At 53.6% G+C, this 26,916-nt stretch overlaps 1 protein-coding gene across 4 annotated transcripts in view; it reads right to left on the bottom strand.

Moving 5' to 3' along the window:
• RALY (RALY heterogeneous nuclear ribonucleoprotein) overlaps positions 1-26,916 on the bottom strand; it is a 118,251-nt gene that overhangs the window by 13,883 nt on the left and 77,452 nt on the right. For all 4 annotated transcript variants that reach the window (XM_058422694.1, XM_058422696.1, XM_058422697.1 and 1 more), the window contains 2 exons: positions 5,942-6,206; positions 1,180-1,252 (listed from right to left, as the gene is read on the bottom strand). In XM_058422694.1, the coding sequence (XP_058278677.1) occupies positions 1,180-1,252; positions 5,942-6,197 (329 nt within the window). In that variant the 5' untranslated portion in view covers positions 6,198-6,206. The remainder of the gene's footprint in view (positions 1-1,179; positions 1,253-5,941; positions 6,207-26,916) is intronic.

Raw genomic sequence — 26,916 nt, 5'->3', positions numbered from 1 at the left:
AAATGTGCCTGAAAGCTGCCAGGGGGAGCTGGGCTGAGAGGCTCCTGGAAGGAAGCCATGGATGCCCTGGGGGTGGTGGGAAGCTGCTGGGGCTCTGGGGGGGTCTGGCTGTGCCAGAGCTGCATTTTCCAACCAGGATTTGCCATTCCACACCACACCGGTGCAGGACCACATGGCTGAGTCTGAATCACAAGGTTCTCTTCACCCCTCACACTCATTCTTTCTTTTTCTAGAAAAAATCTTTAGTTCTGTCATGATTTCCCCTTTTGCTACACCCACCTATAACCCCAATACTGATTTTAGTCTTTTCCTCCCAATCTCACACCTTCCAACTCCTGAGTTGGCCCCTCAGAGCCCCTCACTCCCCTCACCATGAGACTGGCATCAAAATTATGACAATTTATAAATAAAACACATTTGGGGACCGTGTTATTTAGTTTTGGGTTCCTGAACCTGCAGGACACTCCTGATAGACCTTTTCAAGTTTCCCCTTCTGCAACCAGAAGCAAGAACTTAATGAGCTTCTCCTGCATTCCCCTCACTCCAGAGTCTAGGGCTTAAATGAAAATCTTCACCTCTTGTGGAAATAATGATAAATTCTCTCGAGCTGAGGGTTCACTGGCATCTGTAACACGCTCCACGTGCCACAGACCTCTCCATGTCCCTCCTGTTCCCTTGATCCCCTGGTTGTGCTCCTCAGAACAGGCTCCCTTGGGAATTTCCCCATGCCACCCCCTCAGTTCACCTCCATTTGTCACCCAAGGGCTTCCTATTTTCTTCCCTTCTACCATCATTCTTCTCTTTCCCTAAATCATCCCTGTTCCCTGTTTTTCCCCCACTCCCAGCACCTCTGTGCTCACTCCTGCTCCCTGGCTGCAGGGGTTGCTCCTCTTGCCATCCCTCCTGTGGTGTGGTTAAAGCAGCTACTGCCCTTCTCCAACCCCCTCCAGGTCCAACACCTGCACAGGTGGGACCACGCCCACGAGATCTCCCACAACACCACCATGGGCCCACCTTGGGGCTGCCACTGCCAAGGGAAGGAGCCCCTGGGAGAAGCTCTGGATGAGCAGCAGTGCCCAGACTGCTGGGGATAGGCAGCAGGGAGCTCAGGGCAGTGGTTGGGATTGCTGGAGGGCAAACACCAGCCCAGAGACCTCACCCACTGTGCTTAACACCTACCTGTACAAGGCAGAGGCTGCTCTCTTCAGCCCTTTGGGTCTGTTGGGTTTGGGCTCCCCGGCCATGTTGATGTCTGCAAGGAAGGGACACGCAGCTGTGACATGGCATGTCCCTGACCACCTTCACCCCACCTGGGCACGGAGCTGGGGTGGATGCACACAGCCCTGCAGGGAGAAAGGAGCTCCCCCACATCCCCCACCCATTCCCACCCGCTTCTGGCACGTCTGGGGCCTGCTGGAGCTCCACAGGAAGGTGAATAAACCCTGGCACTTGGCAAATCCCTTCCTTTGCCCTTCCAGAGCCACTCACCATTCCCTGGGCGGTCAGCGCCCTGCACACGGCCCATTCCACACACACAAATCCAGCTTTCTTGGGAGAATTTGGTGTGATAAGGCAAAATCCAAACCTGCTGCGTGGTGCTGACTGCTGAGCATCCACCCCTTGTTCCTTCAGGAATAACAAGGAATGCTGGGCACCAGCCAGCCGGGCACTGCTGTGGATCTGGCTGCGCTCGACTCTGCACGGGGCTCCCGTGCCTGCAGCTGCTCTTGGGGGAGCATCTTCTGCCAGGGGAAGGGAGAATGAGCTCCTCAGTCCCCTGAGGAAATGTCACTCCTTGGCCACGGTGCCAAACATGCTTTTGATGTGAGAATCAAGCCAATTTCACGGAGCTGCCACGAGCCTGGCAATCCCACAGCGGGTGTGGAGCCAGAACTCAGAGAGGTGAGCGGTGGCAAATGCCCCGCTGCCTTCTCCAATCAGCCCTAAACCCTGTTGGTTCTTCAGGTCCTATGTGTATGAAGAAGAGTCACACCTCTGGGCATGTCAGACCTGAGCTGGGCAAGACAGGATTTCTTCATGTGGATGAGCACTGCCAAGCCCACCATGAAACCACGGCCCTCAGACACGGCAGGAATAAAGAGAAAGGAGTATTTATGTAAAAACACCCCTCCTGTTTCATAAATCCAAGTAATGGAAGGTGAGGGAGTGAAAAACCAGCTGCTGAGTCCATGGGGTTGGTAAGAACCCTCTCCATCAGCTGGTGTGAGGCCAGTGATGTCCAGGAGCTCGGAGGAGCCACACCTGTGTTTCTGGAGAAGGCTGAGTGTGTTCAAGACTCTTCATCACAGGTGGGTGACCCACTGAATGGATTGGTCCTCAGGGGCCTGTCTTGACCTGCCCTGAGGGACCTGTTCCCCCCAGAGAACCAGGGGCTGAGAGTGTCCCACCCCTGGGTACCTCCTGCAGCTCCAGTGCCCACGGGAGCATTGGGATGGACCAGAGAGGTGGTGGGAGGAAAAGATCCCAGAGTGGTTTGGGTTGGAAGGAATCCTCCCTGAAAGCCCATCCCATTCCACCCCCTGCCATGGCAGGGACACCTTCCACTATCCCAGGCTGCTCCCAGTACTGTCCAGCCTGACCTTGGACACTGCCAGGGATTCAGGGGCAGCCCCAGCTGCTCTGGGCACTCTGTGCCAGGGTCTCAGCATTGTCACAGGGAGGAATTTCTTCAACAATGCCTTGCTTTCTGCTACCTGCACCTTAGGGGGCATCCAGCCAACTTTTAGCACATCAGGCCATTTAAAACTTCTGTTTTTTCCATGCTTTATGAAGGGACTTTATGAGGAAATGTGGACAGGTGGGTCCACACACCATCAAAATAAAAAGCCTACAAAGTGATCTGAAGGAGCATCCTGCTGATTTAGGTATCAACCAGGAAAATCATCCTCAGGGAAACAGGAAGGCTGCAGCACTGCTGGGATGAGCTGAGCAGGAGATGCAGGACACGACTCTGGAGGAGCATGGACACACTCCCACTGCCCAGGGCCTTGCTGTGCAATTCCTTGGCTGCATTTAAGGGTCTGTCAAGGGATCTTATTCCTGCTGAAGCTGGAGCTTGGCCTCTTTCTGAGCTTGAACAGCAAATTGGTGTGGTTGGCTCAGCCATGGCACCCAGTGCTGCTCTGGAGGCACATTCCCATCAGAGCCTGTGTTTTCCTCGCTGCCTTCCTCCCTCCACCCTGCCATCTCCAGCTGCAGGACAGTGTTGAGCCTGAATGGTGAGAGGGCAGCACATGGGCACAGGGCAGGGCCAGCTGCTGCCAGCAGGAACATTTCACACACAGTCACCCTTCTGAGCCTGCTGAGCCACCAAGGCTGCTGGCACTGCAGGGGAACAGAGGGATCAATCCTTCCCTGCTGCAGCTCAGGACACAGCCCTGCCCAGCTGCAGCTCCCTGGCTATGAACCCCTCCTGCTGCCAGGGTCCATCTCACCAGCTGAGAGCTCTTCTCACGGCAAACCTTTCATCTCTCTTCAGCCAAGTGTGCAGGTGCTCCCTGTCTCTTGGCCAAACTCCTCTGTCTGTCTGGAGCATCACAAGGAGCTCCTGGGTTCCCCAAGGCTCTCTCCATCCTATCTCAGGCTGCACATGTGGGCAACATCTGGGCTGGAAGCATTCCTGGCATGCTGAGCTCTGCCAGGTCTGCAGCTCCACTCTCCGGAGCTCCAGAGAAGTGTGCAGAAGTTTCTGGTATCTGGATAAACCTCAGAGGAAGCAGCATGGCCTCAGCACAACTTCATACGTCAGGCTGCTGTGCCAGCAGCAGGGTGGGAATGGGCTGCAAATTGCTCTCCTGGGTGCCTACTGCCCACAGCAGGCTTGACAATCACCATTTTTCATTAAAAATCCTGTCCCCAGTTCCAATTCTCAGCTTGGAGCTGGTGACAAGAGCACCTCAGAATATGAAACCTCAGGGCAATCTGAAAAAGCAAAGATGCACCTGGGGGGATTTGCCTGTTAGTTCTCATCCCACCACAGTGGAGGTTTGGGGGGAAGTTCTCTTGTTTAACATCTGCTGGCTGAAGTTAGGCTGAGCTGCTCTGGAGATCCGCTCTCCTGGCAGGCTGAGGGTAAGGCCCTGGTCCTCGAGGGGAATCACTGAATCCCAGGATGGTTTGGCTTGGAAGGGACCTTAAAGCCCACCCAGTCCCACCCCTGCCATGGCACGGACACCTTCCGCTATCCAGCTTGTTTTAAGCCCTGTCCAACCTGGCCTTGGACACTGCCAGGGATCCAGGGGCAGCCACAGCATCTCTGGGCACCCTGTGCCGGGGCCTCCCCACCCTCCCAGGGAAAAATTCCTTCCCAATATCCCATCTAACCCTGCCCTCTGGCAGTGGAAAGCCATTTCCTTGTGCTATCCATGTCTTTCATACCAGACAATATCTTTCCCCATCCTTGTTCTTCCCCAGCAGTCCCAGGACAAGGCCATGGGACGATCCAGAACTGTGGTTTTGCTGCTTGGCTCCTACAGTCACAGCCCAGAGCTGAGGTTTTGGGCCACAATGTCACACATGCCTTTGATCCCATCCCAGACGGGAGCTGGGAGCCTTTGGCTGCTACCTGGGGGTGTTGTTGGAATGCTGCTCCTCACCTCTGTGCATGGCCACGGATCCTGCTGACCCTGCCTTGTCACTCTGGCCCTGCTGGGTCATCTCTGACCCGCTCAGAAGATCCAACATCCCAGTCTGACCTGGCACTGGCCATGCCTTCACCATCCCCTATGGAACTGAGGCTGTTTTGCCTTCTTTATTCTTTTACACACTCTCCTTATTCTTCACACATCTGTTTGTAGCTCTGTAGCCTATTGTATTAGTGACTAATTTTTCCAGTAATTTTCCATGGTCTTTCCCTAGGCAGAAAGACAAAACAATTTGCAGAGCTCCAGGCTCTGGGGGGTTACAAGGCCCCGGTGCTGTCTTGGTTCTTCCTGGGAACCAAGGTTGAGAACAACTCTTGGAGATGCATTTCATGGACAAAGTGCAGCCAGTAACAAGAGGGAGACTCTAGAGAAGGGGCTTGACCTGGGGGGGGAATTGCCTCACAACTTCTCCTCCTAACTGGAACTTCTCATCAATTGTGCTAATTTCCTAAAACCTATAAAAATATATTCACCCCTGTGGGCTGAGTGGGCTTTTTGGGGACATCTTTCCACAACTGTCCCTAAAAGCCTGAAAATAAAAATCCACTTTTTATATTACCCCCTTATATCTTGAGTTGCATTTCTGTTGGAAAGCAGATAGAAATCTTCCAGGGAGCCGTGCACACAGGTTTGGAGGCAGAAAGGAATGCAGAGATTGGTTTGAAACTCACAGAGAAACTGAGATTATACATAAAGTCACACAGACATGAAGTGGGGATATAAGTTTTAGTTTTAGGTGAGTAAAAATATGCCTGAAGTGCCTTAAGCAGATAAGAGATTGTATTAGTTGATAGAAAAGCCCTAAAGCCCAGTTTAAAGTGCAGTAGCATTACCTTGTACAAAGTTAACTAAGTCTTAGACATAATATAAATGTAACATAGCATTGCTACCATTGCTAGACAGAATAGATAGGCTGTACAAGCACAGGCCTCGTGTAAGAAATGATGACCATTGCCACACAACTGTGTTAGACCAGGATAGGTGCAAAAAACAGGAATAGCATTGTGTTTGTAGCTGATTGGATGATTTCTGGATAGAATGCACTGTACTGGGAGTGCTGCTGCTGCTGCTTGGGACACGGGCACTCTATGCTGGAAGTCATTTTGCGTAACGGCACGGACTGTAACGCTCTGACCTACGCGAGACTGATCTGGCCGCGTCATAAACTGCTTTACACCAAGCAGCAGCCTCTCTTGTCCCGCTCAAACCGGACACGTTTCCAAACTGGGGTGGGGAAAAGGCACCAAGACCCGCGCAGGCTCCCGGGCAGCACTCACCCAGCGTCTGGCCGGCCAGCACGCGGCCGTTCTCGCCCAGCACGGCGGCGCGCGCGTGCCGCTCGTTGGAGTACTGCACGAAGGCGTAGCCCTTGTGCACGGAGCAGCCGACCACGCGCCCGTACTTGGAGAAGATGGTCTCCACGTCCGACTTCTTCACCACCGCCGTGTTGAGGTTGCCGATGAACACCCGCGAGTTGATGGACTTGGGGTCATTCTTGTTGGTGATGTTGCTGGTCTGCACCTTCAAGGACATCTTGGACGCCTGCAAGGACAGGTGGGGGGTCAGGAGGGCGTGCAAAGGAAATCCGCAGAAAAACGGGGCAGGGGCCAAATCTCTCGGCGGAGGAAACAGCTCCGCAATTTCAGCTGGTCACGGTGGGGCAGATCCTGTCTCCAGGAGCCACTGGGTGTTGGGAGACCACTGGCATGGTCAGTCCTAAATTCTTGGTAGAAATTAATTGATCAGGCTGACACCCGGTTGGTTCTGTGCAGGGCCAAGAGTTGAACTTTAATGATGCTTGTCGGTCCCTTCCAACTCAGGATATTCTGTGATTCTAAGGTTTCTTTTAGGGGAGAAACCAAGACTTAAATCCATTTCACACCTAAGTAAAAGCTTTAATGCTGTCATACCAAAGCTTTCACCTCTCTATGCTCAATCACAAATCAATGAACTTTTGAAGCGGTCTGCATCCAGCACCTTGGTTCATGCCTGCTTTCCAGCCTTTCCTCTGCCAACACCTCCCAGCCCAGCCCTCACCATGCACAGGGATGGGTTTGTCCCTGTGGCGTCACACTTACACCTGGGAAGGGGGCTTGGGATTTCTGGATGTAAATGAGGAGATTTAAGCAGTGCTCAGCCCATGTGCTCCTGCACTGCACTGCCTGCACGCCGCGTTTTGGGCTGGATTTTGTGCAGACAGGAGGTGTCACTGTTAGCTCGGAAATCACCATCACATCAGCTGGGAGCCGCTCCAAGCCCCTTCCTGCCGCTGCAAGGCAGCGTCCTCCTCCTTCGTGCCTCGGGTAGCTCGTGGGCAGCTGCTGGGAACAGGTTTGCCCTCTGAGCACGAGGGACAGGGCTGGAAATCGTGTGAAATCCCAGACAGTGTGGCCCGTCTGCTCAAACTCCAGCAAAACCCATGGCTGTCAAGAGACATCAGCTTGATTTCCACCCTGCAGACCCAGAGGGATGCTTTGGGATCCCCGCTGCGCTGCACACACAGGTGTGGGATTTACCCCGGAGCCGTGCAAGGTGTTTTGTGATGCACACTGAGGTGCTGCTCTTCCCCAGCCCCTTCCAGCAGCACCCACAGGTATTCCCACTCCCAAGGGAAACACCACCAGGGTGTGCACAACTTCTGGAGGGCCCCAAGCCTGGCACAGGGGTTGCACTGCTACCACAGGGCCTGGTGTCCCCTGCCTGGTGGTGCCCAGCACCTGCCCTGGTACTGCCTGGCTTTGGGGTTTTGGCTCTCTGGGCTCCAAGCCCGAGTCTGACCATCCTGGCCCACGGTGGGGACAGTGGCAGCTGCCTGCCTGCACTGGTGCAGCCCCTGTGGACGATGTCCCCCTGGTCCCCAAGCCCTGGTAGGCTCTGCTGCCCCAGCCCAACCTGCCTGAGGCACTGACAAGAGTACTATGGGATGTTCCAGCTTTGCTGAGCTCTAAGCCGTGGACTTCCCTTTCCTACACTCCTGCCCCAGCAGGCTGAGCCAGGCAGGAGGGCACAGTATTCTGGGGTTGCATCCAAGACTTTCCAAAACTCCAGTCCTGCTTCTTCCTTGTGCTCTCCTGCACAGAGATTCCCCACAGGACACGAAATCTCCGGTTGCTTGTCTCTCCTCTGTTAGAGGGGAGAACACCATCACAGCCACCTCACCCTTTGCCAGGAGAGCCCCGTTTTGCCTCCTCAGGGGTTAATGTTTTCCCTTCTGAGCTCCCTTGGGATCTGCTCCTGCCACAGTCCCACTCTGCCCGAGGAAGCCCACACAGACTTTGTTAGGGCTCACCAGTGCTCCAAGCCCCAGGATGTGAAATTCCAGTCCAGCACAGGGACACAGGAGAGACTGCCCCATCCCCACAGGGTGTCTGCAGCCTGAACCAGGAGCCACAGGACGCTGGAACAGTCCCACAGCAATGGGCTCTGTGCCCAGCTCTGAGCCCAGCTCCCACCTCCACCTTCCCACCTGGAGCACAAAGAGCTGGACACTCCATCCCTTTTACCACTTAAAGCCAGACCACACAGAGCACCGGAGGCACCTGGCAAGCCTGAGCCTCTCTGTAAGGATGTGGCTCCACAATAAATCTCCTCTGGCTCCAACCCCTGCAACTCCATTAACCTGCCACTGAGGCTGGAAATAATCTTCCTGCTAAATCCAATCATAAAAAAAAAAAAGTTAGACTTTGTCTGAGTCTGGCTCGTATTTTCCCTTTCACACTTGCAGATTAAAAGAGCCAGAGACTTTTGTTTTATTACTTTAAAACCAATTCCTGGCAGGCTGAGTTTTCCTAAAAACACTGGGGAAAATAGCCAAAGGATAGGACTTTTAAAGGAATCTAGGTGAATCCAATTCTCAACCTTTGGTAAGCGGTGCTCCAACTTCCACCTCTACATCAGCCCTTGTTAAATGCTCTCTATTTGAACTTATTTTTGCAGTGCCACCTGGAAGAAATTCCCAAAGGAAACTGGTGCAGATGGGGAGAAACAGAGGCTTTTCCCAGCTCTTTGGTCACTCTGGGTACCCAGCTTAAGCCTCGAGGACTCATTTCACAGAAATCCTGAGGATGTGCACCAAGCCTGGCTGGAGGCTGCTCCAGGGTGGCCAGTACCTGGGGAATCTCCACCCTGAACGTGCTGGAGTGGCTGGGGCTGTGCAGGACCTTCAGAGAGCCTGCACACTTTGGGGAGTCTGCAGGCAGCTGCCCCGAGAACACATCAGACCTGCTGTGAAGCCACGGACAGCCCTCCTGTCCCTGGGGATTCAGCAGTGGCACACAGGTGACTCCAGCACGTGGCTTTACACCTGGTGACACCTGGAGTCTCCTGTTTCAGACTCAGCCTGCCCTGGCACCTCTTTCCCCCACCCTGGGCCATGCCATGGGGACACCCTTGGTCCCTCTAAGCTGCTTTCCCTCTACAGGATGCACTCCCACTTTTCCGTCCTCATCTGCTGGAGCCTCCAACCCATTTTCTACCCACCCACGGCTCTCCTTTCCCCAGGATATCAGAAAAATTCCCCTGGTGCCTGAGCAGAGTCTGAGCCCTTCTCCCCATCCTTGGAATTCACCATCCAGCTTGCACTGCCCTAGGGCCTGGATCCCACCTGGATGCCAGGATGTTGCAGGACCGTGTCCAAAGCCTTCCCAAAGTTAGGGCAGACACCAACCACGTCACTTTGCTGCAGAAAAAAAGTAGCTTGGTCAAATTTCCAGATCTGGGCCTGCTGTAGGCACTGCTGAGGAATGTTCTCTTCCTCAAAATCAGACATAGCACTCACATCAAATACACCCCTGGCTCTGCTTTCACACCCCAGCACTGCAGAGCTTTGCTGCTGCTACGCCCCAATCCTAAACCAGGCAAAGCCCAAAGCCTCCCCAAGGACTAACCAGCCTAGTCAGGCATTATTTCCATGAGCCTGAAGCCCTGCCCAGCTGTTTGCAGCTGCAAACCCCAATTACAGCACGGGCTGAGCTCCTTAAGGCTGTGTGGGAGGGATGTGGGTCAAGCTCTGTGCCTGGGCTGGAACAGGTGGCTGCAGGATTCAGGTGGGATGTGGGGAAGGCGGGGAGATAAAACTGTGTTTTCTCTCAAATTCCATGGGCTCTCAGCAGGTGCCACATGAGCCATTGTGGGTTTGCTACAAAAAAACCCGATCTGGATGGAGCTGAGGTGTGGACAGGAATGTATCAGATGGATCTTCACTGGGAGAAGGAAATCTCCCAAGGCATCTCTCACAACGAAGATTCTGGCTGCCATGGACCTCTGGACATGAGACGAGCAGCTTGGGGGGCTCACCCCTGGGAACTGCCAGCGTCACCTCAGGACACGGCAGGTCTGTGCAGGGGCCGTGCCTGGGCTGACGGAGATGGGACAGGGCCACCAGATGGCCGAGCCAAGGTCAGGCAGGGTGATGGCCACGCTGCTGGGAGGGCTGGGGAGGGAGGCAGCGGGACCCCGGTGTCTCTGCAGATGGGAGCTCTCCGGGGCCATCTGCCCACGCTCTGCTGGCCCTGCCCGGGCAGGCAGCAGGGATTTGGCAGCAGGGAGGAGGAAAGGCCAAAGGCTGGGGAATTTGGAGGGTTTGGGCCCCACCATGGGTGTGTCACAGCCGCCTGGGCACTGCGTGTGCCAGCCCCCAGCGCACAGTGCTCTGCTGCTGCCACTCGAGCCAGGCATGCCCTGCAGAAATCAGCCTCCCCTTCTCCCCTGTCCCGCTCATTTGGGATTTCTTCTTAAACGCAGCAGTCACTTGGCAGCACCTACTGTCCTCCTCACTGCAACAACTGGAAAAGGGCATTTTAACCATGGCTGTTGATATTTCATACTGCCCCTCCCCGCATTCCAGCAGGGAATGTGTGTCCAGGTGAAATCCAGCACAGGCATCAGCTGGGGTTTCCCAGCACAGCCCCACAACTGGGGTGGAGGGTGGCCTCTCCAACCATCAGCGCTTGGATACACCATGGAGCATCCAGCAGGGCTGAGTCAGAAACACCCACACAGCACACACACATATTCCTGGTAATTCCAGGATATTCCAGTAACCACTGCCGGCATCAGCAGGTGCATTCCCACAGCTCTGATTTCACCTTTCATCCCCCATCCCACAACTGCCACAAGATGGAAAAGAGGAAAGACAAAAGGCAACAAGGAATAATACTTGGACATGGATAAACGAACGTGTAAAGGGGCTCTTCACTCCAGGACCCCGGAGAACATCAAGGACAGAGTATTTGGGATTATCCCTGTTTTCTGCAAGAGAAACTGAGACAGGAGAGGTCTGGGGTGGAGGGGTGTGTGCCCCCAGCCTCACCAAAGCCTCCAGAGATACCACAGCGGCACTCCCCAGTCCCAAATGCCCCCGAAGACACAAGGAGACTTAAGGACGAGATTGCCAGGAGTAAGATTTCTCCTTCCATACTTTCTCCCTTCCTTCTACCCTTCCTAGAATCACAGAATCACTTGAGGTGGAAGGGACCTTAAAGCCCATCCCACCCCTGCCATGGCAGGGACACCTTCCACTGTCCCAGGCTGCTCCAAGCCCAGTCCAGCCTGGCCTTGGACACTTCCAGGGATCCAGCGGCAGCCCCAGCTTCCCTGGGCACCCTGTGCCAGACCCTCCCCAGCCTCACAGGAACAATTTCCTCCTAATATCAAATCTAAACCTACTCCCTTCCCCCTCTCCTTGCTTCCTTCCTTCCCTCCCTCCTGCCTGTGCACAGGGAGAGTCCCTGTGAGTGTGCAGGGGACAGCAGTGAGGCCACACCATGGTAACCCCAGGAGCACCTGGGGGTGTCCTCTGCACACAGGCTGAGCTCTCCAGCACCCTGTGACACCACCCCTGCAACCTGGCCCCCCCCACACCCCTGGGGGCTGGGATTTAGCCAGGATTCTCCAGGGGATCATCCCTCTGGGCACACGGGCACCTGGGTGCCGCTGCCAGGTGAGAAGGAAACACAGCAGGGATTAACTGAGCTTTGCACCCCAGGAATTCAAAGATCCCCTGTGCCATTTCTAAGGGGTGGTGAGGACCATTCCAGGGTCCCAGTGAGCTCCCACACCCCAGGACAGGCTGTGCCCACCTGCTCATGCCCCTGTTCCATGCTGGGAGGGGGATGGATGCCAACAAACTCCTCTCCATGCCTCTGCCTCTCCTCTCTTCCTGTGACAGCACACCTGGCAGCGATGTCCCACACTGTCCCTGCAGCTGCCAACGCGCAGGAATCCCTTCAAACTCCTGCTATTGCACAGGAACAGCCCAAGGCTGGCACTGGTGTGCTGATAAGCTGTCCCCTCCCTGCTCTCAGTGCCTTGTTTCCCAGATTAGCTGGGTAATTGAGAGCCAGGTGGCTGCAAACCCCAGGGGCCCCGGGTGAGTGACGAACTGTCATGGCAGGAGAAGGGAAAGCAGAAAGCAAAGCCAAAGCAAAAAGAGCTCCTGCAGGAGCTCTCTGTGTCGCTGTGACGGCAGCAGCCGGGCTCTTCTCCCCCTCTCATCGCGGGAGGGGAGATGAGCTTTTCTATCCTGCCCACACCTCCACCAGTCACACGTTTTTCCAACCTGGAGGTCTGACGAATGCAAACATCCTGCAGGGATCTCCAGCACGAGGCACAGGGACAAACCTGGTCCCTGCCAGGTTTGGGGCAAATTTGGCATTTGGGGCGTTGGGAAAAGCACTGATCCAGCATTGATCCAGCCTGTGGAGCTCCAGTGTGAGTGGGGTGCGCCTTGTTCAGGTCTCTTTAACATCTCAGATGCTCCTGTGCAGGGCAAACCCCAGCCCTGACCTCGCTGCTTTTTGGAGGTTGCCCTTGCAGCTTTCATCTCAAACCTTCCATGTCCAAACATCTTTCTTGCTCCTCGCAAGGGAGCAGCACAGAAAATTTTTTGAACTCAATGGGGACAAATTCTGAGTAGGGTCCATTTTGACAGGACACAGGGGAGTGGTTTTAAATCAAAAGAGGGTCAATTTTGGATCGATATTAGGAAGAAATCCTTCCCTGTGAGGCTGGGAGGCCCGGGCAAAGGGTTTCAGAGAAGCTGTGGCTGCCCTGGATCCCTGGCAGTGCCCAAGGCCAGGCTGGATGGGCTTGGAGCAGCCTGGGACAGTGGAAGGTGTCCCTGACCATGGCAGGGGGTGGAATGAGATGAGCTTTGAGGTCCCTTCCAACCCAAACCGTTCTGTTTCTATGAACTTAAAGGCTAAATCAGCAGCATTACGTTGGAAGACAAAAGTCCACCACAGCAGTGATTCGCACTTTCTTCCAAGCATCCAGAAAGATGAGTTTTAGGGAAGGCCTGGGCAGTGAACACTCCCTAGAAGAAATAGGCACATCTGTCCCACAGGGAGGATCTCACTTTGGGCAGCCATCAAGTTTCTCCTTAGCTCTGAGGGCTTTAGGAGAATTTAACGGAATGGTTGGGATGGAAGAGACCTTAAAAATCATCCTGTTCCACGCTCCTGCCATGTCCAGGGACACCTTCCACTGTCCCAGGGTGCTCCAAGCCCCATCCAACCTGGCTTTGGACACTGCCAGGGATCCAGGGCAGCCACAGCTTCTCTGGGTAACCTGCTCCTGTTTTCTGTTTTTTTTTTTTTTGTTTTTTTGTTTGTTTGTTTGTTAGTTTTATTTTGATTTTTTTTCCCTCTTTAAGCTGAGAAAAGGCCGTTTTGAAAAGAAACACAGCCAGCTATGAGACAGGGCCCAGCTCCATCGGCAGCAGAGAGCTGCACAAACCCTGGGAAGCAGAGTTCCTGCCACCTCCAGTGCCAATCATTCCTCCCTGGAGAGCCCTGAAGTAATTTCCTAGTGAGTCCCCAAACACGAGAGCCGAGCGTTGCTTTAATAACCAACACAACCCCTGCACTCTTTTCAATAACTCCTGAGTCCCCAGCAAGTCCTGCACACAAACCTGGAGGGCTCAGCCCTCCCCACAGAGCAGGAAGATCCTGCTCACTGCTGTGTGCTCCAATAAACAGAATAAACTGGGAGGAAAATGGTGCTTGGGTTTTCTGGTAGGGGGGGGAAACAGCTTCAATCCTCCCAAACATGAGTGTTAAAGGACTGGGAAGTTATTAAAAAAGAGGGTAGAAAAAGATGCCACAATTATTAGACTGCTTCTGAAGGCCCAGGGCTGTCTTTTGGGGGAGTATTTGCTGTGCTGAGAGCTGGGAGGGCTGGAAAGCCGGAGATGAGCTCAGCAGGAGCCGGACTGTGAAGCTGTGGGGTCCCTTTGTTCCCCCTGTAAGTGCAACCAAGCACATCCCAGTATGGGGGATCCTTTCACTGCAGGCAGAGCAGGTCCTCGGGTCCCTCGGGTGCCATTCTGGGCTGTTCCCTCTCCCACCAGACAAGGGGCTCCTTCTACAGGGCCTGTGAATTTCTCCCAACACTTCCCCACCTTGCACACCATGGAACCAGTAAGGTTGGAAACGGCCTCTGAGATCATCAGCTCCAAGCATCTGCCCAGCACCACCTACAGCGTATCCCCAGGTGCCACAGCCACAGGTTTTTTGATCACTGCCAGGGATGGTGACTCCACCCTGGGCATTCTGTCCCAATGCTTAACAACCCTTCCCACGAGGAAATTTCCCCCAACACCCAAGCTGAACCTCCTGAGGCACTACTTGAGGCCATCAGCATCCCGCCTGTCCGGGCTCAGGCTCTGTCAGGAGCAGTCCCTGCCCTCCTGGTCCTGCGGAGGTGCACCAAGCCCCTGCTGGGGCCCCCTGGCTGTCCCCTACCCCCTCTCCATGGCCAGCCCGTGGCTGGAGCAGAGATGCAGAAGGCACCAATGCAGCCCCTGTGCATCCCCAGGTACCCGCTGGAAACGCGGGGCCACGTCCTGCCCAGGGGCACGGTTCCCCTCCTGAGCAGGCAGGCTCAGGTTCAGCCCAGCTGCCAGCCCCGTTTGCCCTGGCAGAACGAAACGCTGTGCTCACACCCGACCTGCAGGGTCAGCTGTCACTCCCCAGGCTGGGGACAGCCCCAGGGACGGAGGCGGTGATTCCTCTGCACCCCCTGATCACGGCAGAGCACCCAGACATTCCCAGACATCCCTGCCTCTGCAAGCACCTGGATACATACCCCCAGGGAACTGGGGCTCCCACCCCCGTTTATAACCTGACCCCCCCGCTGCTCCCCTCGGTTTATGGGGTGGGTGATGGGGGAGCTGCTCCCCGCCCCGTTCCCCGTCCCCACGCTCAGGTGGAGGCTGCACCATCCCCAAGTCGGTCTGACAACACGAGGGGAGAGCAGAGAGGCAGGTCCGGCTCGTCAGGCACGCGTCCTGCAGGATGTCAGCACTAATCCAGCCCGTCCCCACAGCCCGTGGCAGATGTGGCTCTGCAGGAGGGGCGGCCCCAGCCCCTGACCCTGCTGCTTCACGCCACTGACGCACGGGGAATTGGCACTGGGAGCATCCTGGCCTGGAGCTGCTCCAGCACAGCGTCACCGGGCCCCTGGGCTGATGTCACCTGTGCCAAGGGCAGGAGCAGCTCCTTTAACCCCTCTGGTGTGCAGTGATGCCCCCACAAATCCGGGATTCACCCCTGGCTGATGCAGGGCTGTGCCCGGGCACTGGGGATGGAACTGCCTCCGCCCCCCCCCCCCCAATCTTCCTCCCGCTGTGCAAAGAGCCTTTTTTAATTTTTAATTAAAACAAGTCGCTTCGAACTGCAGAAATCCTGCCAATCCTTTGAAAAGCTGGCTCTGGTTTAAATTTCTGAAATCCTGCATAACGGAGCCATAAATAATCAATAGCTGTTTAAATAAGCATTTAATCAGCTGTTAAAGGTACAATAGTCACAAAGTCTATCAGGTCAGCATTCAGTTTATAGCTGTGGCTCGTTACCATCTGTCCTATGTATTATTTATGCCTGTAGAAGCTTAAAAATCTATTCATTAGAGCATTAAATCCTCCCTAATAAGCGTGATAAAGGGTGACCTAGAGCTGGACAGTGAGAGCTGCCCGAGCAGCCCCTCTCCTCACCCTGCCTTGTCTCCACACATCTGGGGCTCCCCCAAATGCTGCACAGCTCACTGCACAGGGGGGGCTCATCCCAGAGCTGCTCACCTGCATCCCCTTTGGAGAGTGTTTTACCCCAAAGAACCATGGAATTGGGTTGGAAGGGCCTTTAAAGACTGGGTTGTTCCATCCCCTGCCATGGGCAGAGACACCTTCCACTGTCCCAGGTTGCTCCAAGTCCAACCAGGCCCTGAATATTCCCAGGGATGGGGCGGCCAGCATCTCCATCTGCTTGACAAGGCTGAAGTTTTGTCTTTGAGAAAGCATTTTCTCCATGAAAATATATTTTAAATTAAGGCCCTTTTCTCCTAGAAGCCCTCCCTCCCCCAATAGGAGCATCCTTTGATTGCAGAATATGCAACAAGTGGAGTTTTCAGGAGTTTCTGCCTCCAACCATCTCAGAAATCTCTCGTGAACAGACCAACATTCTTTTTGACAGCAGCAAAATAAATTTTAAAGGTCAATTGAATCAGATAAGCCCAGTCTGGCAGTCCTTTCAGATGCAGAATTCCATGGACAACATTTAGGTTCTGTTCGAGAACAGAAAAAAAATTCTTTGGAGGAAAGAATCTTCAAAAAGAAAAAAAAAAAGGGGGGGGAAGAAAATGAAAAGGAAACAGCAATTAAATAGAATGTCATCTGTAATCCCACCAATGCAAAACCTGATGATCACCTACCACTGGACAATGCTACATGCACTAATCTAATTAAAGGCCTTTTTTACAGGCAGCTGAAGTCAGCTCATTAGTGTATTACTGAGATGCTCATTAATGGCTGGCCATGACTAATTTCTTGAGAATTATTCTTTAATTCCTTAACATTTCCAGCCTAACAGAAAAACACAATGTTTCCATCCCTCCTCTCCCACTCACATGGGTTCTGAGGCTCCTTAATGAACATCCCCCCACCAGCCCAATTGTTGTTTAACAGCAAAGGGTTGATTTATTTTTGGGGAAAACCAAGGGAAGTTTCTTAGCTGGTAATGAACTGGCATTGCTGCTGCTGCTGCTGCTTTCAGCATCCCCTGTCCCCATCCATGAGCCCAGGGCTCTCCTCCTCACACAAACCCCTCTGGCCATATCCAGGAGCTCTCCCAAGCTCCAGGGCTGGGCCACATCCCCCCTTCCCAGGACATGATATAGGTTCCCATGGGAAGGACATGTGGACCTCTCACCACAGGGAAATGCTGAACTAGAGGGAAAATCTGGGCCCCAGGAAGGCCCCCATTTTGTGCTGCCAATTAATTTAATTTAACCCCTCCTGCTCCCACAGAGGAGCTGCTGGAAGGAATCCCCTTTTTGAGCTCCAGTGGTCTCTTAAATCATTATGGCTGAAAAAGACCTCCAAGATATCCAAGTCCAAGCATTAACCTTGTCTCCTAAGCAGAGGTCCTGCACTGTGCTGCCACAGCTGCTTTAGCACTCCAGGGCTGCTCTTCCCAGCCAGACTGGTCCTGCTCATCCCCCAGGTCACTTCTGCTCCTTCTGAGTGACTGAGCAGAAATCAGAGATTCCCTGTCCCTGGGGATTTTAGCACAGCACCAACTATCAGGAGACCTGGCAAAATCCTGAGCCGAGGATAGCAGGACTGTCTCCACCCAGATCAAAGGGGGCCCAAGGACCCAGACCAGACTGATCTTCCAGAAGGCCTGTCCATGTTCTCCTGCAGAGAAAACCACCTGATTGTCCTCCCACCTGCTGAAGGACTCCCTGTCATGGTGCCTTGGGCTGCAATGCAAGATGTACCCAGCAGTTTGTATTCTATCACCAGCTGTTAAACCAGCTGTGGCAGGGTTCTTTATCCCTTCCAGGACCCATCCTCCCTGCAGGGATCTCTGCTGTTCCTGGGCCATCCAGGCTCACTGCAGGGCTGAGACAATTCCATCATCCATTGGGAGATGTTCCACCCAGGGGAGGAGCCCAGCATTCCCACCTGGATCAAACCTGGCATTCAGAACAGCAGCACAGCCTGTGTGCCCTGGATTGCCAGAGGAACCCCGGAGCCATCTCAGCACCACTGGAGCTTCAGAGGAAAACTGCACCCTGCTGCAGGATCATTGCTGCAACAGAGCCACATCTGTCACTGCAGGAGGACTGGACTGGGCTGTGAGCAACATCCTGAGCAACAGGGGTCAGGTTGTGTTCTGACTCTGTCAGGGTTTTCTCTTTGTTTGCTTTTTTTGTACTACTACCTTTTTATTTTTAATATTCCTAGTAAAGAGTTGTTATTCACATTCCCCTATCTTTGCCTGAGAGCCCCTTAATTTCAAAATGATAATAATTCAGAGGGAGGGGGTTCACATTCTCCGTTCCAAGAGAGGCTCCACCTTTCCCTGGCAGACACCTGTCTTTCCAAACCAGGACACACGGGTACCACCAAAGCCACACAGGTGCTCCCGGAGACTGGGCTCGGTGCAGGGGAGTCAGGACATGGGATGAGGAGCCTCAGGGAGCCTCACTGAGAACCTGTACCCGCTGAGGGTTTTGCCACGGTCCTTTCTTCTCTCTGAGTTAATTACCAGCTGATTGCCTTTCACAATTATTTCAGACACTTCCAATATGCAGAATGACACGAACAATTAAGACACAAATCTCTGTGGAGCGGCTGCGATGTGGCTCCCACTTCATTCCTGGTCGGACTTGCTGAGCTTTGCTTGTTTAAATGCCACCTCTGAGGCTCCACAGAGATTGGGGAGGCACCTTCTTCTCCAGGGAAAGCATCTCAGGTGGGACAGGGAGACCTGGGCTGCTCGAGGGGCCAACTACAGCAAGGCCTATGGTGGCAGCCATTCCTTTTCCTCCTGAAAAACAACAAATCCTGCTCCTGATCTACTGGCCTTTGCCTCTCCATCTGCACATGGATGTGAGGACTAAAGCCAAGCCTGGTTTTGCACAGGGTGCTGTGCTCCCCTCTGGGACTGACGCTCTGGGGATTTCCCTCCCACGCGGGCTCTGGGCCAAAGCTGAGATCAAAGCCGTCATCTGCTGCTCTCATGCTCCATCAGCATCAGCGTGCCAGTCATGCACGCCAGGATGGTGGGTCAGGGCTGCGAGGGTTCTTGGGACTCCCTGCTGATGCTGCTTTCACTCCCTGCCAGCCCTTCCTGGGGACAGCAGCCAGCCCCCACAGAAGGAGCTGAAGACACAGACCCCCTTTTAATAAAACAGCAACATTAGTAGCCCATCATTGTTTGTTATGGTCCTTCTTTTCTGTAAATGAAGTTTAAAAGTCATCAACAGATTTGTCAGCTGTGACTTATGAGCCCTTCTTGCTGCAGGGGAGTGGAGCAATGCCAAATCCTCTCCACCAGCACCTCATCTGTTATGTGTGAGGAGTTGCCGTGTTCCAATTACCAGGGACCCTCGGAATCCATAAACAAAGAGCTACAGAAACGTCCTCGCAGCTGCTGGGACCATTCCTCAGAGCTGGCAGGTCCCTGCCTCAGCCCCAGGCTCAGGGACCAGTGACATGGGGCTTTATCAGTGTTAGCCCAGCCCTGGGCCCAGCTTTGGGGCGGTGGATGGAGAGTGTCCCAAGCAGGAGCTGAGGGCTGGGGCACTGGGAGCCTCCCCCATCCAGGGAAGCTGCTCCTGATGAAGATGATGAGCGTGGAGAGCTTGCTGGGAGAGCAGCTGGTGTTGTACACAGTTCTGGGGGTGCAGGACCTTTCTGGCTCTGCTCTGGGATGGAGGTGGCTCCCCACAGATCATCCTGGCGAAGCCAAAATTCTAGGGCAGGGCAGGGCAGGCTCTTTGGGGACCCTGCAACTCCTCACCCACACGAGATGCTCAACTCTGCCCTTCCCATGGGATGCTGAGCAGCTTCCCCACAGCAGGCAGGCTCTCCTGCTCCCACTCATGTCCCCAAACACCACGGGCTGCTGGCCCCTGAGTCCTGGCAGGAGGGGAGAAGCTCTGCAGGTGTCTGCAGATCCCTTCTCTCGCCCTCTCCCGGGGCCCAGCCCCAGTGTGGGGGTTACACACGAAACTGGAGCCTCCCAGCCTCTCCCAGTGCCACTGGGGAAGGGCACACGTCACCTGTCAAACTGCCTGGGTGATGCCAAGGGACACTGGAGAGCTTCTTGTTAACACAACAGCTTATAAAATCAATCAGATCACATTAAATGGCAATCTGGCCCTCATCACACTCAGCCCCCTCTGGGAGAGGGGTAATGGCCCATGGACATTTCCTGGTTGGCTTTCATTTGTTGGGCCTGGTGGAGGGGGCACTCCCAGGGGCAAACCTTGCTTTTCCAGGCAACAAAACTTGCCAGTCAAACCTCTGAGACAAGCTTCTCTCCAGAATTTCCTCTCCCTGAGCCCTCTGAGGTGTCCTGGGGGAGCACAGCAGAGCAGGGATGTGGCACTGCAGCTGTGGGGCTGCCACGATGGGGCAGAGCAGTGTCAGGAGCTCTGGCTTGCATCTGGCAGGAGCCAACACCCAGCCCTGCCTGTGACAGCAGCAGAGATGACAAAGAACAGCCCTGGACTGCTCCATGTGTGCCTGACATCCCCATGCCCAAAAGCTGATCACCCTTCATTCACCCTCACACGGAAGCAGGCAGGAATTTATCCTGTTAACCAAATTTTCTCCTATTTAACCCAGTCAAAACTGATCTTTTATCAGCAAACTTGGCTGCCTGGGCCTGAGCCCTCCACCACGGATGCCCAGACCCCTTGGGGCTCACCCAAGCCAGCGTGACTTCCAGCTCTGTTTGCTTCCCTGGCTGTGCAGGGCATCTTTGTCACTAAGAGCTGTGAGCACACACAGATCTGTCTGGACACGGCTGCTCCACAATTATTCATTTTAACAGTAGCAGTCATTGGGAAAGCAGCAGAAGAAGAATGATTTCATTTTCATAACCTTGAGTTCCCCCTGCCCTGCTTGGATGAGTCTGCCTCTGTTATTTCCATCCCCCAGGAAGGCAGACCCCACGCTGCTCCTGCTCCAGAGCGTTCTCCACATGAGCTGAAGGCTCAGTCTCAGCTCTCAGATGCCCAGGGCTTGTTCCAGTGTGATGGATGATGGACCCCCAGGGAATCTGTGATTGACCCTCCTGGATAAACCCTGAGCAGCCAACCCAAACTCATTTCCTCTGGTGAGTGCTCATCTGCAGTGCTAAATGAGCTGCTGTGAACTGTGGCCCCTGTTCCTCCACACAAACACCAGGGGCCCGGCCCTGGCTCCGTGATGAGCTGAAGCTGATGAAGTTGAATGGGGAATTTAAACTGGTTTATGGAATTTTGTGGTTCACTGTAGTGGATTTCAGCCTTTCCCTCACCTCCCCCTTTGCCAAGGTGCTGTTGTGCATGGAATCACCCCCCTGATGCACCCACAGCCACGACACACATGAGTTTCCACACTCTTGGTCACGCTCCGGTTCTGGGAAAGGCAGGAGGTTTTATAATAATGCATTTCTATTTTATACAAGAGTCTGAGCCATGGCAACACCTCTGTGCCACACATGGTTATTGCTTAGGACCTCATTGCTGCACACTGCCAACATTAGAGGCAGAAAAAGGAAGAAAATTCCATTTGGAAGGGTTTTCCTAACCCCACTCCATCCACACGGCTTTTATTTTGTTAAACTAGTGACAGCTGCTCAGCTCTTTGCAGGTGGGGTCTGGAACTGGCAGTACTTGGCACCCATTTAATGCCTGCACTGGGAACCCACTGGTGACCAGCGCTTTCTCCTGGTGCCAGGGCATTTTCTGAAACTCACAAAAAAAAAAAATTTTTTTTTTTAATTTTTTTTTTTTTTTTATTTCTACAATTTGCTATTCTCCTCAATGCCTCGGCAGTGGAGAACAGCAAATGTACTCCGAACAGAACCTTAGGATTATTTGGGCTGGAATATCCTCTAAGATCATAGAGAGTCCAGCTGTTATCCCAGCACTGCCAAACTCACCCCTAAGCCATATCCCTCAGACATGGCAGGAACAAAGAGAAAGGAGAGTTTATTTTAAAAATGCTCCCTTTTTTGTTAAAAACCAAACTAGCGAAGAGAATGGGGGAAGAACTCCTAAGAGCTGTGTTGGTCTCCCTGCCCAGAGGACCCCTCACTCCTGAGCAGAGAGGAGGAAATACCCCTGCAGTCACCTCCTCCAGAGTTATTTAATCCCTTGTCGCTGTGGCTCACACAGGCTCTGGGACTGGCTGCCACTTCAGGACATTTCAAACTGTGAGGGCTCTGCATGAAGAGCATTCATGGAGAAGAATGAGGAGATGAAAACCTCCCCTTCTGGAGCAGCCATGAGAACACCTCAGATGGGAGAGCTGGGAAAAATTCTCCTTCTTTCTCTCTGATCTTTAACCTCCCCATGCCATAGTCCACGTTAGTTGCTGTCTGGGTTCAAGATGAAGCCATGAAGGTTTGCTCATGGCTGTGATTCACCTGAAAAGCAGCTGTAAATGCCAATGAGGGCAGTGATATCTGCTACAGAGACCCTCTGTAGGGTCATTAATGCCAATCACCCCCCACACATCCAATACACATCTCATCCAGTCAAGAGGGACTGTTTTACAGCAAGATCCTGAGCTTATAAAGAGGTATCGATAAACCGAGACTTCTTTAAGATGTTTGTTTTCACTCAGTGTTTTCAGTCTGAGGTCTGAACATTTACTCTGGGACCTGGCTGAGGGCTGCAAGTGCCATAATGCAGCCATGACAACACCCAGGAGCTGGAGGGTGAGGCCAAAGTCAGATTGTAAAGCAGGTACAAACACTTAATGCTGGGGGTAATCAGCCTGAGAGGCTTCTTGCCCTGGCAGATCCTCTGTTGCTTTTAAAGCGAGGCAGATAATCCTCCCAAAAAACCTGCCACCTCTTACGTGTTCCTATACGGAATCCAGGGCAGTCCTGGGGCCTGAGTTATACAGGTGGTCAGATTAAGGGATCATTTGACTTAATAAATTTATTCAGCAATTTATCACACACATGACAGCTCACGCACATGGCGCTGTCTCCCTCCAGTTTCACATCCAGAATTCTCCCTTTGCCAGCACCAGGACATCCTGGCAGAAGCAGGGGGTCCACTTGCCTTGCTAAAGCTTGTGGTAGTTCTAACTCTCCATTAAAAATGTCTAAGAATGTATCTCTGCCTGTTAAACTACAAGTTCCTCCATTTAATGGATGCTGAGGACCTACTCTCCATTCTCTTTGAAAGGGTGCCCAGAGGTGCTGTGGCTGCCCCTGGATCCCTGGAAGTGTCCCAGGCCAGCTTGGACGGGGCTTGGAGCACCCTGGGACAGTGGAAGGTGTCCCTGCCCATGGCAGGGGTGGGAATGAGATGAGCTTTGAGGTCCCTTCCAACCCAACCCATTCCATGATTTTATGACTCTAACACGTCAAACCAAAGGACTGAGTGGACTTCTGCAGAAGCTCCATGGCTAAGCCATGGATGACACAATTCATGCCACCACCACATTTCATTCCTGCTCTTCAGAATCGGGTGTCCGTCTGGGCAACAAAACTTCGCTGGAAATCACACTATTCACTCTCTTTAAATGATCAGTTACAGCCTCTGGGAAATGCAACGGAGCTTAGTGAGGAGGAGATGGGCAAATACAAGCATTAAATAGGTACAGGTGGAAAAACTTCAGCCAAGCTCAAATTTGGCCACCTTGAAGCTCTGCACAGGTTGTGCCTTGACCTCCTCACGTGGACTTTGTGACTCCTTGTGCCAAAGGAGCTCAGCAGCAGCGTCCTGGCCCTGGGCTGGTGCCAGACAGCCGAAGAGAGGCATGGTCCTTCCAGGACATGGTGGAGAGGGCTAAAACTCCCTGAAGGTGGGAGAGGAAAGGGTTTAGAAAGAGACCCCTTTCTTCCTAATCAGCTTTCATCTTCTGAAATCACCATCCCACCGTGTGGGCAGTGCCCCTCTGTGCTCCCCCTCTCGGGAAGGTGCCATGGCAGAGCAGGAGGGCATTACGCAGGAATTTGGGGAGATTTCCACACCTTTACAAAGCTCCCTGCTGCCTGGACGCCTCCTGACTAGAGAGATTAAAGGGATTAGAAGCTTATAAATGATGAGGCAGGGAAGTGAGGGGCTTTAGAAAATACCGAGGTCTTAATTTACAAGGAATGTTTAAAAATGAATGGAGTGAGGATTTTCTCCCACAGGAAGGTGGGAAGATTTTGTTGTGAGGGAAGGTTGGTTGTTTGACCAGTGAAACGGTTGGCCCACCCCATGTGGAAGTACCAATGTATATTTTATACAGTGCAGACAAAAAGCATCTCTTCTTTACAAGGGAGGTGAGGAGAGTGAAGGGGGGTGGTAGGAGGACACGGGTTTATGAACACAGTGAGTAAAGCACTGCTGGAGCAGAGTTGGGAAGCACATTTCCACAGGAGTAGTTCACTGACTAAAAACTGTGTTTTGGGGTAGGCTGAGCACTGCTCCCAAAATGTCCCTGTGGAGCACTTGCAGGAGGAGTAAAGTGCAGGTACTTTATCGTCACACACAGGTGGGGTGGTCTTTCAGCTCAGCACTGGCAACACCCTGCTGGGCTCCCTCCTTGTTTTCACCTCCTCCCTGCCCTGGGAGGGCTGTGCTGCTCCCACACTGACTGGCAGCTTGGGCCAGTTTAGCATCCAGCCCTGGTTAAACTAAAATTTAACTGAGCCAGTAAGAAGGAAGGGGTGGAAAGAGCTCTTGGAGGCTTTCCAAAGAGGGCTTGATGAGCCTGGAATACGTTCTTCCCCCTCCATTCTCCCCAGGCAGAGAGAAGGGAAGGGTGGGATGGGTGTGCTGCAGAGGCTGCAGGATCTTGCCTTTCAGCTCCCAGACATTTGGATAAAAGCTCCCCAGGCCTGTTTCTGCAGGTTTCTCCTTGGCCATGAATGCAATTCCTGCAGAATTAATTCCCAGGGTGGGTTCCTTTCTGTGCTGGCCCTTTCAAGTGTGGTTTCCTCCATGCTCAGTCCCTGCTGACTTGTGTATCCCAGGTAATTCTGTAACACCAGGAATCCAGGCAGCGTGTGCCTGCAGTGAAAGCCTCATTCTCATGGAATCCTGGAAAGTCCTGAGCAGGGAGGGACCCACAGGATCACCCATTCCAGCCCCTGTCCCTGCACAGACCCCACAACAACCCCACCCTGGGCATCCCTGGCAGCGCTGTCCAAAGGCTCCTGGAGCTCTGGCAGCCTCGGGGCCGTGCCCATTCCCAGGGGAGCCTGGGCAGTGCCAGCACCCTCTGGGGAAGAACCTTTCCCTGAAATCCAGCCTGACCCTCCCTGGCCCAGCTCCAGCTGTTCCCTGGCTCCTGTCCCTGTCACAGAGCAGAGACTGGAGCTGCCCCTCGGGAGGAGCTGCAGCCCCCGACTCCCCTGCTCCAGGCTGGACAAACCAAGTGCCCTCAGCTGCTCCTCCTATGGCCCTTGCAGGCCCTTCACCATCTTTGTGGGTTTGTAGAAACCATGTCCAAGTGCCCACCATGACTGTGCACGGTTGCTCCATATCCAGAAACCCTCCGAGACCCCAGCATGAAAAGGACTCACGGTGAGACCCCTGTGTGCAACACTGCCGGGACAGTTTGGAGGGGGCCCTGCCTCTGGAGGCATCTGCTCTGCTTACACTTCACTCACCACGGCTTTCCAGAGAGGTTTGGGTTGGATGGACCATAAAGCCCATCCAGTGCCACCCCTGCCATGGGCAGGGACACCTTCCACTGTCCCAGGCTGCTCCGAGCCCCATCCCAACCTGGCCTTGGACACTGCCGGGGATCCAGGGGCAGCCACAGCTGCTCTGGGCACCCTGTGCCAGGGTCTCACCACCCTCACAAGTGTCACTTATGCCAGAGGCTTCTCTGCAAGGGTCCCAGGAGGAGGAGGGGTGGTGTGTAATGGCCAGGCAAAAACCCTTTTGGATGATTTTTGATATATTTCATCTCTTACAGAACAGAGTAGAGCTGGAGTCTCACATTACTCTGGAGTCACACATTATTTCTGCTCATAAAATCCACCCCAAGTCCAGAACACTTCAGTGCAGAGTAGGGAGCAAACATCACATCTGAAGAGGAGAAAGTGAGAAGGGTTTGGGTGCCTGTAATTAACCTTGTGACACTTGTGAATGGTTGACAATCTGAGAGTGTAAATTCTGACACGCATTTTTATGTTGTTCAGCCTCCCCCGCAACGCCGTAAACCATAACAAAACCAGGGCCATGCCAGAGGGTATGAACTGGAGTATTAAACCTGTTAATGTACTTATACTTCAAAACCCCTGTGCAAAGTTAAATTAAGGCAGATCAGGGCTCTTAATAGAATTCAGCAGCTTCCGGTGCCTCAATTAAATTCCAAAATCCCACCCATTAAGTCGAGAAGCAAGGATGCTCCACTGGGGTTTCCAGGTCCCAACAGCCTGACCATGACCAAAAAAGATCTTTGGAGCCAGTTTGTCCCTCAGATCACCTGCTCTGTGCCTTGCAGAGAGGGGCTGTATTTCCTAATCTGCTCCATGGTTCACTCCTGCAGAAAAATCAATAATCACTGTAATCACACCCTGGAGTGCTCCTGATGTGGTTCTCCTTCATACCCTAATTTTGGAGGTGGAAGTTGCTGCTTTCTGTAATTTGCTCCTGATTTATTTCTGGGGTTGTCACTAATTTCTCAGCCAGTGTGGCCAGCAGGACCAGGGCACTGGTACCTCTCTTTACTCGAATCCTGGGATGGTTTTGGGCCCTTCATGACAAAAGACCTTGAGGGGCTGGAATGTACCCAGGGAAGGGAACGGAGCTGGGGAAGGGGTTGGAGCACTAGAAGAGGCTGAGGGAGCTGGAAAGGGGCTCAGCCTGGAGAAAAGGAGGCTCAGGGGAACCTTGTGTCTCTGCCCAACTCCCTGACAGGAGGGGACAGCCGGGGGGCTCGGGCTCTGGGAACAGGGAACAGGGACAGGAGGAGAGGGAACGGCCTCAAGTTGAGACCAGGGAAAATTCTGGTTTGAGATTAGGGAAAATTTCATCCCAGAAAGGGTGGTGAAGCACTGGACAGGCTGCCCAGGGCAGTGGTGGAGTCCCCATCCCTGGGGGTGTTCAAATGCCCTGTGGATGTGGCACTTGTGGCACCCTGTGGACGAGGGCCAGTGCTGGCCTTGGCAGGGCTGGGGGAATGCTTGGACTCCATGGTCTTAGAGGACTTTTCCAAACTGAACAGTTCTGTGATTTTATCACTTTCCAAGCAGCCTCTGGCTGCCTCAGAGGAGGTGCTGGTGGCCTTGGAACCTCAGGG

This window comes from Hirundo rustica, chromosome 16 (assembly GCF_015227805.2).
Source record: "Hirundo rustica isolate bHirRus1 chromosome 16, bHirRus1.pri.v3, whole genome shotgun sequence".
In the NCBI taxonomy this organism is placed as follows: domain Eukaryota; kingdom Metazoa; phylum Chordata; class Aves; order Passeriformes; family Hirundinidae; genus Hirundo; species Hirundo rustica.
The sequence above is the reverse complement of the archived record's forward strand: the minus strand, read 5'-3'. Positions and strand labels throughout refer to the sequence as shown.